The 15261-nt window shown below is 55.9% G+C and overlaps 8 protein-coding genes across 8 annotated transcripts; 5 read left to right on the top strand and 3 right to left on the bottom strand.

The window, feature by feature from the left end:
• Window positions 1-452, top strand: HETIRDRAFT_418675 (uncharacterized protein; the record flags this gene model as incomplete). Its single annotated transcript, XM_009549122.1, has 4 exons — window positions 1-54; window positions 125-211; window positions 272-334; window positions 390-452. The coding sequence occupies 4 exons, from the start codon at window positions 1-3 to the stop codon at window positions 450-452; spliced, it is 267 nt and encodes an 88-aa protein (XP_009547417.1).
• Window positions 453-1140: 688 nt separating this feature from the next.
• On the top strand, window positions 1141-1648 carry hsp12.1 (heat shock protein 12.1; the record flags this gene model as incomplete). Its single annotated transcript, XM_009549121.1, has 4 exons — window positions 1141-1194; window positions 1276-1362; window positions 1462-1518; window positions 1580-1648. 4 exons carry the CDS (start codon window positions 1141-1143, stop codon window positions 1646-1648), a joined length of 267 nt encoding a protein of 88 aa, XP_009547416.1.
• A 1121-nt stretch (window positions 1649-2769) lies between these two features.
• Window positions 2770-4273, top strand: HETIRDRAFT_101818 (uncharacterized protein; the record flags this gene model as incomplete). The annotated part of the gene is made up of 7 exons (XM_009549120.1): window positions 2770-2815; window positions 2863-2905; window positions 2971-3139; window positions 3196-3467; window positions 3529-3637; window positions 3694-3789; window positions 3839-4273. 7 exons carry the CDS (start codon window positions 2770-2772, stop codon window positions 4271-4273), a joined length of 1170 nt encoding a protein of 389 aa, XP_009547415.1.
• A 357-nt stretch (window positions 4274-4630) lies between these two features.
• Window positions 4631-8051, top strand: HETIRDRAFT_476396 (uncharacterized protein). The gene is made up of 11 exons (XM_009549119.1): window positions 4631-5192; window positions 5273-5729; window positions 5784-6152; window positions 6208-6561; window positions 6620-6644; window positions 6707-6760; window positions 6814-6852; window positions 6922-6941; window positions 6999-7085; window positions 7139-7228; window positions 7283-8051. The coding sequence occupies exons 1-11, from the start codon at window positions 4915-4917 to the stop codon at window positions 7919-7921; spliced, it is 2412 nt and encodes an 803-aa protein (XP_009547414.1). The 5' UTR covers window positions 4631-4914; the 3' UTR covers window positions 7922-8051.
• A 102-nt stretch (window positions 8052-8153) lies between these two features.
• Window positions 8154-9258, bottom strand: HETIRDRAFT_45387 (uncharacterized protein; the record flags this gene model as incomplete). The annotated part of the gene is made up of 4 exons (XM_009548626.1): window positions 8154-8174; window positions 8231-8301; window positions 8373-8661; window positions 8746-9258. 4 exons carry the CDS (start codon window positions 9256-9258, stop codon window positions 8154-8156), a joined length of 894 nt encoding a protein of 297 aa, XP_009546921.1.
• A 452-nt stretch (window positions 9259-9710) lies between these two features.
• HETIRDRAFT_61776 (uncharacterized protein) lies at window positions 9711-10972 on the top strand (the record flags this gene model as incomplete). Its single annotated transcript, XM_009548674.1, has 4 exons — window positions 9711-9960; window positions 10009-10154; window positions 10218-10699; window positions 10764-10972. 4 exons carry the CDS (start codon window positions 9711-9713, stop codon window positions 10903-10905), a joined length of 1020 nt encoding a protein of 339 aa, XP_009546969.1. The 3' UTR covers window positions 10906-10972.
• Window positions 10973-11136: 164 nt separating this feature from the next.
• On the bottom strand, window positions 11137-11814 carry HETIRDRAFT_418670 (uncharacterized protein; the record flags this gene model as incomplete). Its single annotated transcript, XM_009549118.1, has 5 exons — window positions 11137-11329; window positions 11419-11486; window positions 11563-11642; window positions 11711-11756; window positions 11806-11814. 5 exons carry the CDS (start codon window positions 11812-11814, stop codon window positions 11137-11139), a joined length of 396 nt encoding a protein of 131 aa, XP_009547413.1.
• A 212-nt stretch (window positions 11815-12026) lies between these two features.
• Window positions 12027-14765, bottom strand: glox2 (glyoxal oxidase 2). The gene is made up of 6 exons (XM_009549117.1): window positions 14515-14765; window positions 14366-14460; window positions 14185-14306; window positions 13691-14128; window positions 12421-13629; window positions 12027-12367 (listed from the first exon to the last, which is right to left on the bottom strand). The coding sequence occupies exons 1-6, from the start codon at window positions 14626-14628 to the stop codon at window positions 12360-12362; spliced, it is 1986 nt and encodes a 661-aa protein (XP_009547412.1). The 5' UTR covers window positions 14629-14765; the 3' UTR covers window positions 12027-12359.
• Window positions 14766-15261: the final 496 nt, after the last annotated feature.

Below are 15261 nucleotides of genomic sequence, written 5' to 3'. Positions count from 1 at the left end.
ATGTCCGACGCAGGCCGCCAATCGTTCACCGACAAGGCAGGGTCGGCTCTCAAGGTGGTGCTCTTCCTCTGCTGTGCAGCATACATACTCATGCTTGCTCCTCGCTGTCATCGCCATGACCTAGCCTGATTCTCAAAAGTCGTTCGCCGAGCACGCCGGCGACAGTCTGAAAGGCACCTCCGACTCGATTTCCTCGTCCTTGCAGCCAGAGGTCCGTTCCCTTCTCCATGTCCTTCGGACCTCCCTTCTGACTACTTCTTCACCTTTGCAGAGTCAGAAGTCGACCTCCCAGCAGATCGGCGACACCTTCTCCGGCAACCAGAATGAGAACAAAGTATGAGAAGCCTCCTCGTATCTTCGTCGCCGGCGCTGACATGTACTTCACGCAGGGGTCCCTGATGGATAAGGCCAAGGAGGCTGTTGGTCTCGGCGGCTCTGGCAACAGAACTTGAGGGTCAACGCTCTCAGAGTAGCGAGGATTATCGACCACGGCTATTGGTCATATACGAATTCGATCTATGTAACAATATCTCTGTCGCTCTTGTATTTTTATGAATGTACCACCTGCAGTGTGTGAAACATTCTTTCACGTCCTTGCTAGGAATATTTGAGGGTCACCAAAAGCGCCGAAACTTAAAACATGTTTTTCACTCCTCCCTTTGGTCGAGTTCACAAAGGTATGACAGGGAAGGATGTTGCATGTTTCGAGGAACGAGTAAGGCCCGCCATCGCCCCACAAGTGCGTGCACATATTGTAGAAGCTAACCTCAATCAGTCCCTCTTGCAGACGGCTACCTCAATGCGCACATGCATCTTCGGGTGTAGAACATGCGCGCACCGACCTCTCGCTCCTAAGACATGGAAGTGAGATTTCCAGCACCGCCGTTGACATTTGCAGCGCTTCGACATCGACGTCGAAATCTCCTTGTGGCTTCCTTTGCTCTTGCTAGATGACGTCGGCGTCGATGCAGCGCCCTGTTCCCCATCGGTCGCCCGACGCCCCACGCAGACCTGGCTCCAATTCGCATAAATAGGCCCCCGCACACGCTCAACCCAACCCAATCCCCACACTTGCCTCTTCCCTCGTACACGCACACACAAACATTCTTCAGCTCCTCCCCCGTTTTCATACATACAACAATGTCCAACGCCGGCCGTCAATCCTTCACCGACAAGATGGGGAGCAGCATGAAGGTGCGCCCGCGCGCCGCCTCTCTCTCCGCCTAGTCGGATGCAATGCCGCGATGATGCTGACCTAGCGTGCGCGACCCGCAGCCTGACTCGCAAAAGTCGGCCACCGAGCAGCTCGGCGACAAGGCCAAGGGCATGTACGAAAACGTCGCGTCCACGGTGCAGCCTGAGGTCAGTACCCTTCCGCACAGCCGACCACGATCTCGGCCCCGTCACTGACCTGTTGTCTCTTGCGTATGCGTAACGCGTTGCTCACGCACGCAGAGCCAGAAATCGGGCACGCAGCAGGCCGGCGACGCCATATCTGGAAACTCCAACGAAAACCAGGTGCGTGTGCCCTCGGCAGCCGATTTTCGCGTGCTCACCGGGCGGGTGTTTTATTTTGTAGGACTCGATTATGGACAAGGCCAAGAACGCCATGGGCTTTGGCAGCTCGGGGACTGGCGATAATAACTAAGCGGGTTCGGCGCTGGCCACTAAATCTTGTTCCTGACTATGTTAGAAGTTTTGGAACAGGGATACTGGCTGCAAATCATGGAGACTGTTCATCCTGTACGATATGATGTTTGGGCGGGCAAGTAGAAATGAAGACTTTTGAGTTGTTTAGTGCCGCGCTCAGCGGCAAAGACTCCGCTTTAAACGTCGGCATTGGCCGAGTAGCGCACGCGCATCGATCGCGTCTTCCCCTCTCTTACCACCACTCTTGCTTGGTTTTGCAGTAATGAGCGCTGACTAGTCCTTTTCTTCTTCGCTATCACCACGTATTGGTGTGACGCAACAGGCATTGACTGAAGTCTCAAAGATGCAACAGCCTGACCGCGAGATTTGCCATCTATCGTGAGTTGCCTGATAGATTTGGCTTCCGAATGCTTGTCGCTGTCTCAGGACGGGGACGAACTTTGTGAAAATAGTTAGTTCTCTGCAGATCTTCGGCGTTTTCTTCTTATCTTGACGCTTGGGAGCTTTTAGAGCAGATTAATTGGTTGCTGCTTGCACTTCGACAATGTGGGCATATCAGTCAATCTATAGGGATCTCCTTAGCCAGCTCTTCGTCGAGTTGTGGCTATTTGTAGACAACCCACGGATCTGCGGGCCTGTGCAGTCAGGAACCTATATCCGCGTCCAAAACCGAGGGAAGTTTCGCCATCGTTGCTGCCTACGGAAGAAATCACCGGTGCACCGCTATCTAGTGCTATCTTTGCTCAGTGCTCTCAGGCTTGCGGGTGGCGACATGTGATCGTGCTTGGATTGTCCTAAAGGCGCTGACGCGTTTGTGCTGCATCGGGCCCCCCGTGTGGCCAGTCTCAGGGCTAAATTGATGGTGTGTAGCTGTGTGCAGCCCCTGCAGTTGTTCTAGATCAAAAGTTCAGGCGCGCTGCGCTCACCCCGCATCGCGTCCGTCGGTTTCAGTGCTAACTTTATACTGGATGTGCACCGGTTCGATGCCTGATGAACAGGTCTTTGATGATGCTCTATCATGAAAGATTTAGGTCGTATAAATGTCTTGCTGGCATTTTTGCCAGGACATCTACATCTGCTCACTCTTTTCTTTCAAAACAAATTCTCGGTTTTACGAATATGGACGACTTTACGATTTCTCTTTTCACCGAATCCGTTCTCTATGGTGCGTCTTTCCCGCGCCCTGATCGTGCACAGCTGATGGGATAACAGGCATATATACTTCGTTGTTTTGCGTCACCCTCTACATCCTCCTGTTCGTCCGGCCTTGCTCTCTCAATCTCACCACTCGCATTACGCGTCTCATGCTCGATCACACAGAACCAGACGGAAAACCATGTCGCATATCGTCCTGACTGTCCTGACCATCGTCATGTTTGGCATCGTGACTTCGCATGTAGTTCTGTCCCTGACAATCGGCCCGACACCGCCGAGCAGGTTCTGCCCGTCTATTTCTTGCGTACTGGCGGAGTACCTCCCGTGTCTAAACGTGCGCGCGTCCGTCCTCCCCTCCGAGCGCGTCCGTCCTCAGGCTGATCAGAACAGTTCGTCCTGGGAGATCTGATCGTGATATGGCGGGCGTGGGTGCTCTGGGGCCGCAACAAGCACGTCTTCGTCCTCCCTCTGTTCCTGATCATCGCCACCGTCGCAGACGTGTCGACGGTGCTCGTTTTGAGCATCCGAGCTGTGCTGTCGGGCGCCGACTTGGCTGCGGAGTCGGGCGTCGGGCTCGCGCTGATCATCATGCACACGCTGTGCATCGCCTTGACCCTCTGCACCAACGCGCTGGTGACTCTTCTCGTTGGGTATCGTGCCTGGTGAGAGCCTCAACACCGCTCTGGATCTGCGGCACTGCTGGAAGCTCACTTTCGTGTCAAGGTATTTCACGTCTAATTGTGGTGGCTCGAGGTGGCATATAGGGCCCGATCGATGTCTCCCCGTGTTGCTGCTGCTCATCGAATCAGGAGCACTATATTGCATCGTGTGGGTAAGGACATATAAAGTACTGCATCTCGAGTGCCGATTATTGATCTCTCATTGCAGGTCACGTATATCGCGTTGGACGTGCTTCATGGTGATTGGGCTCCCTCGCGAAGCCTCGTGTTTCAGATATTTCAAAACGCCGTGCCCCAGATCACTGTGAGTGATGCTTGAGCAGTGGCGGTGCCATCCTGATTCTCTCGAACAGGGCATATACCCCACTCTCATCATCATTCTCTGCAGCCTGAAGCGCACCTTCCACGACATCGTCAGCCCCCGGCCGTCACCGGGCAGCAGCTACAACAACTTAGATCTGGAGAACTTGAACTCGAGCTCCTCGAAGGCGCGGCGGCTGCCGAACCAGGAGGCAGGCTTCAACGACACGTCGCTCACCCTGTCGACTCCCTTCGCTCCGCAGCCTCCCTCGTCTATCCCGCTGCGCCCCATGCGTCCCTACGATGGTGGCACGACGCGCAGCCCTCCGCCGACGTTCGGATTCACGCGGGGTCCGTCCGAGTCGTCACCCGCTGCCAGCGAATATGTTCTCACGAGCTTAGAGATAGAAACCGCGTCAAATTTTGCTTTGGCGATGCAGGACGCTATCAAGGCCATGAACGAGGATGAAGGGACGTCGCGGACTTGAGTGCTGGCTAGTGCGTTTCACATTCATATAGTTCATTGGGACGATGTTCGAGTCAGGCGTGGGCGCTGCGTGCTCTTGTTTACCATCACGGCTGCTTGCCATGGAGTACATTTATTTTATTTATCAACTCACCTCGTGATGTACGTGCGGGCTGCAGCTCATTTGCTGAAAAATTGATGCATTGATGTGCTGCGTCGACGCATGGAGCCCGGTGATGTGGCCACCGCGTGCACTACGTAAACGCACGTCGGTGGTTCTTCGCCCCTTGTGGGTGGCGAGCTTGCGCCTGAACGCTCCGCCACCGCAACACCGCTGCGCCAGCCTGAGCGTCCAAGATCCGTAACAAAACATTCTGCACAGTCTATCCCGTTTTCCTTCTTGTATACTCTCGTGCTGCTGCCACCTACATTCCTGTCCTCAACGGCTCTCGTGAGAGTGCAGTGCTTCGTGCGCGACGAACAAGTCAGAACTGCTTGTTTGTGCCCTGGTTCAGCCTTTCAAGTTCTACGCGGGCACGCTGAGCGTTGTTGTTGCCCATTGCTGCGCCACTGACAACGCAAACCTTCACACATTGACAACCGCCGCGCTTCCTGTATCAACACGTCGACTACTTACTACTATCCTGGACGGGAGACATACCAATGTCGGACATCATAGAAATCTCGTCTTCTCCTGAGTCCTCCTCTTCGCGTCCATTGCGGCGCAAGCGCATGCCACTCTTCCTCCCAGAACGTGAGGAACAAGAAATTATAGAAATCACAGACTCGGATTCGAGCACGCCGCGCAAGAGACGCAAGCTTGAGCACGGAAATGAGCAGCCCCAAGCGGGGCCTTCGAACGCAATCAACCCACAGGCGGCCACGCCTGCGCCACGACGCGGATCGACACGACGCGGATCGACACGTCCGAAAACACCCAGGTGCGCCAGCTGAATGGTCATTGTCACATAGCCTCTGACCACGCGGCGTATAATACAATTCAATTTCAATGTCACACCAGCACATCGAAGCAGCCAGCCGTGGGACGTGCGGACGAACAAATCACTGCGGCCTCCCAGGTGCAATTGCCAGAACGTCTGACTCCTCCAGATTTGCCGCCTCCGCGCGAGCCTTCGCTACAGTCCATCGTACTCGATGAAGAGCCACCTCCGAGTCCAGAGCCCGAAGACCCCTTCCAGCTCTGTCTCGCTCAGGTGCACGAAATCGTCCCGGATGTTCTCCCTGAGTACGTACTGCAACTCATCCAGACGTTCCAAGAAAAGGGCGATCTGGTGGGCGAGGTCCTTCACGCCCTTTTTGAGGACCCGACGTATCCGAGAATAAACTCCAAAGGTAAAGCCAAGGCAGTTCTCCCCGAACGGAAGGCTCCCTCTGCACAAGCAACTACCGGGGAGATTGACTTTTCCCGAGTGGATCGAGATCGTAACGGTGGCCCCGTCTACGTAGAGCTAGCTAGAGTAAGTCTGATGCCAGCTTCCTCGGATGGCATGTGTTTGCTAACAGACCCTCAGGAGCAACTATACGTTGACTTTCCTGATATTCCACAAGTCCACGTCAATGCTATGCTTGCCGTGCACCTTAACCTCTACGCCCCTGCATACCTCTATCTTCAGAAGGAGCGGCGGGGCGCAAAGCTGCCCTACGTTCCAGAACTGCCGAAAAATCGAAAGCGCAGAGTGAGTGCGAAGAAAAAAGGGAAGCGGAAGGCAGCCCTGCACGATGCTGAGTTCCTGCGAGAGAGAACCTGGCTTCTTGCAAAATTGGCGCAGGACGCTGCCAACATCGGCAAAGAACCGGCGGTTGGGGAAACGAGTGCGCAAGAGATCGTCGAAGAAGTGGACGGGATCGAGTGCGGCTGTTGCTTCACGGAGTACCCATTTGTGAGCTTTTCTCTCGGAAGATTCCTTCAACAACGCATCCCTGATATCGTCTCAGGACCAGATGATCCAATGTGAAGACGCCCACCTGTTCTGCAACGAATGTGTGATCTCGTATGCGTCGACCAAGCTCGGCGAGCACAATCCAGATATGTGCTGCATGGACCAGTCCGGCTGCAAGCTTCCTTTTCCCGACTCGGAGCTGCGCCGCATCCTACCTGAGAAGTTGCACAGCCTGTATGAACGTGTGCGTCAACAGCGAGAGGTCGAGGCAGCCTGCCTCGAGGGCCTGGAGGAGTGCCCGTTCTGCGAGTTCAAGGCTGTCCTGGAGGTCGACGTGGAGAGCGACAAGCTGTTCAGATGTCAGAACGAGGAATGTGGGAGGGCCAGCTGCAGGAAGTGTAAAAAGGAGGTAAGCGGACGTCGGCATTCATCTCGGGATCGAATGCTCATTCACTTGTCCATCTCAGGATCACACGCCGAAAAGCTGCCAAGGTGCGCTACGTGACGCGGCAGTCACCCAGTCTTGATCGGACTTAACCTGTTGCACTCTCTAGAGATGGAAGAAGACAAGAAGTTGGACGGCAAGCATGCCATCGAGGAGGCAATGAGTGTGTCATTTTCTTTTAAACGAATGAGCGGGGAGCTGACTGTTTTCTTCTAGGTCGAGCCCTCATGCGAAACTGTCCTAGTTGCAAGAAAGGTCCGACCCGTGTTTTTTTACGCGCGTCGAAACTCCCAATCTAACTCTTTTCCTATATCCGTATCTAAGGGTTCATCAAGGAGTCTGGGGTGAGAGGTATCTATCTTTTGACATCATTCACGCCGGCTTACTTCCATCATCCGCAGTGCAACAAGATGACATGTCCCAATTGCCGTACCTTGTCATGCTATGTCTGCCGGGAGGTCGTTTCCGGTTATGATCATTTCCAACAGGTGAACCTGTCCTCAATAGATGAACATGACGGATATTAACGCGGTTGCCTCAGACTAATACCAACGGCCAGCCCCTGGCAGGAGCTTCCACGTCGACGAAGTGTCCACTATGGGACCCCGTTGAAAAGAGACATGCTGACGAGGTGCGTTAGCACCTTTGATCCTCAGAGATGACCGCTCAAGGCCCATTATCCAAGGTGGCGGCGGCGGCGAAGAAAGCGCTGGACGACTACAAGCGCGATCACCCTGATATCGAAGAGGATGAGATCAAAGTCGACCTGCCGCCCCCTCCCGCCGGCGCTGCAGGCCTGCTTTTCGGCGCTGTAGGCGTGCAGAACCATGCACACGCGCCCCCTTACCAGCACCTCATGCAGGCCGCCGCCCCAGGCATAGCGCGGATGCCAGCGCCGCCTCCCCAGCCGCGCGCGCCCCCTGTCGGGCCCCAACACTTCTGGCACATATTCCCGGCCAACCCGGATATTCAAGTCCTGCAGCGGCCTCTGCAGGAGGGGCAGCAGGCGGACGTGTTAATTCAGCAGCAACAGCTGGAGCCAGCGCATCTGCGTCAGCTGGAGCAGCATCGAGAGGTGGTGCGACAAAGATTGCAGGCGCAGGTGCAGGCGCAGGCGCAACGGCAGGCGCTTCACAGGGAAAGGCAGGAAGCATTGGCGCAAAGACAGCAGCAAGCCCCGGCAGAGCAGCAGGCACGGCAGGCACAACAACAGATACAGCTGCAAATGCAGCAGCTATTGATGGAGCGAGGGCAGGCAGCGATGAGACAGGCGCCTGCTCCGATCGCCGTAGCACCCAAGGCCGTCAGACGCAAGCAGCAGTGATGTTGATATATAATTTACTTGATAATGGCCTTGGGGGGCTCGTGTTCATTTATAGAGCTTGTATAATCGGATCGCCACTCTGACAATCCTGAAATTGTAATACGCGGTACTCAAGGAACACGTACGGTGACGCCTTGAAGACATCGAAGATGTGACGAGGAGTGGCGATGAAGATGCAATATGCATTGAAGTGAACGAAAGACAGTATAGATGTGCGACGAAACGAGGAGATTTACCGCTTGACCCAAGTATACTGACGACAGACGAGGCATGAGACGAGCAAAACCACAAGCGAAAAGGACGACTTACCCGCTTGCGCGCCTTGGCCATACCGGTCTTTTTGCGCTCGACCATACGAGGATCACGTCTGAGAAGTTTCGCTGAAGAGAGGCCGCGCGCGAGCACACGCCCGTCAGGCGAGACATGATGCGGATTGGCAGGTCCGACGCACCTTTACGCAGGATGATCTCCACCTCCGGCACATGCGCCACGATGCCGCGCGCGATGCCGTGTGTGATCGCGCCAGACTGGCCGGTCGTGCCCCCTCCGCGCACGAGGGCGAAGACGTTGAACGCGCCCAACACGCCGGCGAGCTTGAGCGGCCGCACGATGCGCGCGCGGTCCGCGGGGGAGGCGAAGAACTCGTTGAGAGGGATGTTGTTTACCAGGATCTGCGACATGGTCACATCGACCTTCGGGTGCGAGGATTCTGTTCGCGCGAATGGGTTGTCCACTACAGGCTCCGTGGAGAGCGCCTCTATGGGCGCGGGAGCAGGGGTAGGGGCAGGGGCGCGGGTGGACTTCTTCTCTTGCGTGGGCTGGACGGGGATGATCCACACGCGGGCGGTGCTCTCCTTCCTCTTGCCGACGGTGTGCGTGCGCCCATACTTATCAAACTTGGCCAGCTTGATATGCTTGCGCGCGAGCTGCGCGGCCTTGTCGGGGCGCTCGAACAAGCTCAGTATGCTGGCGATACCGTTTTGCATCTCGATGTGGCCGGCGGCGTCGGCGATGCGCTCATACTCATCGAGCTGGGCGAGAAGGGTGATGAGGCGCCGGTAGCGGGCGGTGGTGAGCTTGCGCATAAACATGGAAGACATGGTGTCTCGCGACTTCCACATGGGCTGCGCGGGAGGGAGAGAGTCGCGGGCGAAGGCAGGGAGGGGGAGGAGCTGGAGGGAGCGGAGGACGCTGTGGGTATTCTCGACGGCGGACTCGAGGGTAGCAATGTGGTCGTAGAACTCGGAGCGGCCGGTGTAGAAGGTGGGCGAGCTGGGGATGGATTTTTCGCGGTCGGGTCGGTCGCGGTCGGGTCGGGCGCGGGGAGGGCCGTCCATTGTTGGAAGTGAGGCTGGGGGGACGAAGGGCGGCGTGGTGGTGGACGCCGTCGTCGCCGTAGCATAGCAGCGCCTGAGAGACGCCCTGAGGGGCTGGCGCAGCATGTTCATCGTTGCGGACGTCGTCGAGGCGAGGCGCGAGAGACGAACGACAGTGGACCGCACACCGCACAGGTGACAGCAATATCTGACGACAGTTAAGAGGCTCATCACGTGCCCGACACACAGCAGCGGTAAAAAAATAAAACCAGAAGACCCTGGCATCTCTTCAGACGACATGTGTGCCATTTCCTGTCCTCCCATTCAATTCACCGCGCTCCTTGATGCAGCCATAATTTTTGGAGCTGAACGAGCGTGTCGCTGGCGGCGCCGACGTGACGTGACTGCAATGTTGGTCACACGAGGTGACGGACGACGCGCTGTGCCGCTCGAAGCTCCCGCCGTCAAGCACGATGCGAGGACTCGCCTTGTGTCTTTTCTTCGCGGGTTTGAGCCGCGCAGCAGATGTGTACTTGAATCCCCCTTCATCCCTCCCCTCTCGCCTCTCACCATCCCATGCAAGCTCGGCCATCTCTCATCACCTCGGTCTAGAGGAGTTCGAGCCTTTCCAAGGCAATGAGCAGTTCGCTGCGGGTACATCCTTCGTTGGACAAGGCCCAAAGAACGGTCTCCTCATCAGCATCGACGAAACAGACGCAAAAGGTGCGCGAGCGCTGTCACTAACAGCGTCGCAACCTAACCCTCCAATAGATGTTCTCCCCGAGTCAATGAGACCATCGTTCACCCTCTCCAACGCACCCTCCGTCTCATCCTTCTCCTCCATTATTTCCACGTACCTGCACCGTGCCCCGCACGCATACGCGCACATATTCTCACTCCCGACGTATGACGCGCCCGTCCCTCGTCTCCTCGACGTCTTCTCTGTCTCCTCCTCCGCCACCGAGACATTCCTCACCGAGCTCTCCGGCGTCATCTCCTTCCTCGAATCCGACGATGCCTTCTACACCGACCGCTTCGGCGCCTTTGAGTTGAAAGGTCTCTCTGAGATCGCGCGCGCCTATGGACGTGCGAGCGAGCAGTACCAGCTCGCTGCAGAGACACTGCGCGCCGCAGTGCACAGTGCGCTTTCCAAGGGGGACCTCAACCTCGTCCTGCTCACCTACGATGGGGCACGTGCAGAGGCGTTGCGCAAGAGAGAGCCGCAGCAGTCCCCCCTCCCGCCGTCCATCCCGCAACAGCCCATCAACTCCGTCTCGACGTGCCATGCGACAGAGGAGGTGTGCAGGAATGCGACGAGCGCGTGCTCTGGGCGGGGCTCGTGCGTGAGCGCCTCGAAGGCCGGGAGGACGTGCTTTGTCTGTGCGTGCTCTGCTACGAAGGACAGCAAAGGCAGGACGGAGAACTGGGCGGGTCAGTCGTGCGAACGCAAGGACGTCAGCGGGTGCGTTTTTGTTTCATCTCTTCCACTCGTAGGTCCGTGTACTCAACCAATGGACGTTGAACAGGCCATTCGTGCTGTTGGCTGGTACCACTGTAGCACTGTTGTTGATGATCGCAGGTTCCGTGGGCTTGTTGTATAGTATCGGAGGCCAGGAACTGCCAACTGTTCTGACGGGTGGTATTGCAGGAGGACAGAAGAGGGAGTGAAGTGGAGTACCATATGAAGGTCTCGTAATGGATCGATAGCTTCTTATAATCTGAGGAGGCACAAACCAGAGAAAGCTCATGCGCATATCTTCATGACTGTGACCGACGATGCACGATACTCAAGAACGGAGTGTTCACATCACATACCTCAAAATTCGACGACGCTCCTCTTATTATCAGCTTAGAAGTACGCAGCATGTAGCGCAGCCCATCCGCCAAGCACCACCTGTTTCACTCGTCTAGATTGATCGCACGGCCAAACTTGGCATACAACATGACCTTCAGCTCCTTCATCTCCGTCTCACACGCCTCCGCCCGCGCACTGAGCGCAGAGAGCTCCGCGTCGAGCTGTGCTTGGTCGTGTTCGAGGCGTTTGGTCGCGCGCGCGTGCGGCATGTGGAGGAAGGCTTCGCCGACCTTGTAGCTGTGTGCGTGGACAAACGCGAGGCATGCGTTAGTGTGTGGAAGGAGCGCCGATCGGGCGACAAGAGAATGGGACGGGATGGGGCGCACAGAACAGGCTCGTCTTCGTCTGCGAGCTCGAGCTCCATCGCAAGATCGTCCAGCGCCTCTTTTTCTTGCTGCTCGCGAGGCAGACCGACCCAAGGATAGTCAGCGCGCATCCCCGGGCACACGCAAACAGGCGGGCACACGCACCTTCAGCTCCTCGCGCCGTTCCTCTATCGACCGCACGCGCGAATTGAGCTTCGAGAACGTGTTGATACGCTGCTGGTCCTCTGCCGCCCTCCGTCAGCCTGTGGAACATGGGAGACGAACAAGGCGCAGCGTGGGGCGGGGTGCTTACCCCAGGAGACATCGGTACCATCGTCGTTCTCTTCTTCCTGCGCGAGCTGGAAATAATGTCAATAGCCGTCAACGGGAGCAGATGGGATCGTCTACCATGCGCATTTTCGTCTGTTGACTTCAGGTACTTTTGATACCAAACAAGAAGCCGTCTGGCCTGTATACCGCGAGTTCAAAGAGGCTCAAGGTCGAAGGCAAAGTAGAAGGACCGGCGTGACGGCTCAAACAAATCAATCCAATCAAGCCAAAATCACAACTGTTGAAGCCAGCCCGAGGAATCTCTTACGAATCCTCTCACATGATGATCGACGATGTTTGGATGCGAATAATAAGTTATTGGTATCGTACGTGTTTATCTGCAGTATGCAATGTCCTTGGTTATCAAAGCGAGTGGTAGATGCGTCATGAGAAATCCAAGTCCTTCCCCATGCAATAAATGCGAGCGTTCATGCGCTCAAGCGAAAGATATTCAGCAATTCGATAGCAATCGCGCCCTCATCAAAAAAGAAGAATAACAAATGATCCATTGACGGCAATGCGATGTAGGAGGGATCGTTGGCTATGATATTGTACTTCGTCATGAACCCCACGCCGTGGAACGGTCGTCAATCCAATACCTATGAACATGTCCAGATACTCCATCGTCATGATCAAAAGCCTATCGAGCACGACATCAGACAATTGCATATAGCAGGTTGCGAAAGCTCTTACCGATCATGCCAACAGCGGCAACGATCGCCATAAGGGCGCCAAGGAGGGCACTGCCCTTGAGAGAGACAGCACCACTGTCCTGGCTTGTGGAGGTGGTCTTCTGGCTGCCCGAGCCCTTAGCCTTGTCCGACTTGATGCTCGCAGGGAGCACGCTGGCCGCCGACGTGGGCTGAGTTCCGATCTTCCCGTTACCGACGATGACTTGGGTACCATTGCTAGGGATGCCGTTGATGGTGACGAACATGAGAATGGGGCCAGGTGTGATTAAGTTGGGGTTCGGCGGGACCTGGGCGACATGGAGAGTGATCGAGCCATCATCCTGAACGGTGTAGGTGTTGTTCAGCTGGAGAGAGCGCTGACCCATGTTGAGGGCGTGGGTGGTGAAACCACCACGGATAAGCCAAACGGAGGTGTTCGCGGCAGCGTCGTTACCAGAGCCCGAGTAAGACGAAGCGGGGATGGTGATGTCGAAGGGGTCACCGCCGTAGGAAAGGGTCTTGGGCATACCGGTAGGCTTGGGGCGGGTGGGGGCATCGAAGTAGGACGGGTAGAAGATCTCGGCCTTGTAGGTGGTAGGGAAGATGGTGCTAGTGTTGACATCGACATTGGGGTTGGACCCAGCAACGAAGACAGAGCCGTCTGCGAGCAGAATAGCGGAGGAGTGATAAAGACGAGCAATCTTGGAAGACGCGAAGCCGGCATTGGACCAGCGGCTGCCCTTGGGCGCGTTCGGGTTGTACACTGCGGGACGCCCGGCAGGACCGGATGCCAAGGACATTCCCCACGGCATCTCGCCGTAAGTGGCGGTCTGGCCAGTGGCAGTAGAGTAGCCAGCGGTGCCGTTGTTGCCTCCGTTAAGAACGAGCATCGTGCCGTCGGGGAGTGCAACGAACTGACCCATGGTGCGAGTCTCCAACATGTCATCATCCTGTTCGTAGGCGGGTGCAGAACCGTCCAAAGGCTCGGCAGTGAGACGCTGGCAATCGGCAGATGCGGGGTAGTCAAAGGTGTTGATCATCGGCCAGCTGTAGTTGCCCCAAGCAGAATCCGGCATATCAGAACCACCGCAGAAGAGGACAGTCGGGGTGTAGTTGTTCTTAGGCGTGAGCGGCAGCATTGCGTTGGCACCAGACGCGGGGTAAACACGGATAACCTTGCCAGGCATGTCGGGAAGGGGCGTCTCGACATTGTTATCGTAGTCCCACAGAACTAAGGTTCAGTATATGAGAGGACGTACAAGGCGGGAGAAAGGAAAAACGTTTGTACGTACTGGTCGAGTAGTTGGCCTGGACAAGCATCTTGCCGGAGGGCATCAAGTAAGTCAAAGCGTAGGCATTGAGACCGCTAGTCTTGACCATGAAGTCCATAACCTTCGCCTCACCCCTCGACGGGTAGAACTCGAAAGTAGGCTCGGAACCGTCACCGGCAGGGTTCACATTGGGGGTGTTGCGGTTGATGTAACCACCCGAAACAAACCCGCCGATCAGCACGACACTGCCGTCAGGTAGAGACTCAGCGCCGGGATACCAACGCTGCTTCTGCATCTTGGGGCCGTCGTTGCCATCGTACCACAGACATTCGGGAGATGTAATGTCGCCGTCGCATGGAGTTATGATACGAATCGATGTCCGCCCATCGTAGTCCTTATAAGTCTCGTCATACGAGGCGGCGTACCCACCATCGTACTTGACCGAGCCAATTTCGCCACCTGTGGAAGGCCTAAGCTCATGGCAACTACAGAAAAAAAAGCAAAGCATAGCTCACCAGGCGACGTGGCGCCGTTACCACCGAACGTGGCAAACGAGCCGTTTGGCAAGTGCATGCCAGCAGCGCAGAACGGGTTGGTCTGGACGTCCATGGGGGTGGCCTTCCGGGTCTCGACATCCCTGCACAAACGCATGAGTGACCTCATTCTAAGCACTGTCAGGTGCGGAACGCAACGTACCAAACCGCAGCCCATGCAGGGTGACCGTTGACCTGGGTAGGGTTACCCTCGGCCTTGTCAAGAATATACACTTTGCCCTCGTTCCCGAGGAACACCTACGACGCGTCAGGCTTCACGTTCCATGAATTTTATGACCACTGAAAACTCACCATCATAGCACTAACGAGTGTATCACCAACTTCCTCGAAAGTGCCGCCCTTCGTCGCAGCGAGAGCGGAAGGGGCGCTCGCCAATGCAAACGCAAGAAGCGACGAGAAGATCATTGTAAAGAGTGGAAGGATTGCAGTATGCAGAAGTGGTCGAGGACTGATTATATGGGAGATGAGGGTCTAAGGCGTGGACGTCGCCCGAAGCGGTCTTGAGACAATTAGAAATGAGTGTGAGGTTGAAGGAGGGGCGTGATGACGGTCCTGAACGGACAGCTGTCCTTTTATAAAATGACATGTGTGCCGGACAGAGGAACCCTAGCGATGCCAGCCGAGTCTAGGTAGAGAACCGTTTGGGGCTCCTGGAGAAGCCAAACTATTCCGAAAGAAGTCCAACATTCTGACCAATTTAAAGATTCAGTGCCAAAGCTTGGATATATGGGGATTCGTCACAGGCTAGCCGTAGTCGAGCCTCGCCAAGACATTCCAGACTAGCAGGCTGTGTTGAATTCTTCCAAGTTAGTGGGTAAAAATTCGTGGTCCCACTTCTGCTATACTTGCTACATACATCGTGGAAGCCGTCCGGGTAGTGTTCCCAAGGACCATGAGGAAACACTACAATTTAGGATCAGCTTGAATACGTGGGGATATCTATCAAAATCTTGTGACGCCTCGTTGTCAAGCGGTCATGCAAATCCGTAATGAGAGGGAGCCGCGAAAAGTTCAGAGAGGCGCACCTCCGGGCGGGTG

This window comes from Heterobasidion irregulare, assembly GCF_000320585.1.
Source record: "Heterobasidion irregulare TC 32-1 unplaced genomic scaffold scaffold_06, whole genome shotgun sequence".
NCBI lineage: Eukaryota > Fungi > Basidiomycota > Agaricomycetes > Russulales > Bondarzewiaceae > Heterobasidion > Heterobasidion irregulare.
Note: the sequence above shows the minus strand (reverse complement) of the source record. Positions and strands in the feature narration are given on the sequence as shown.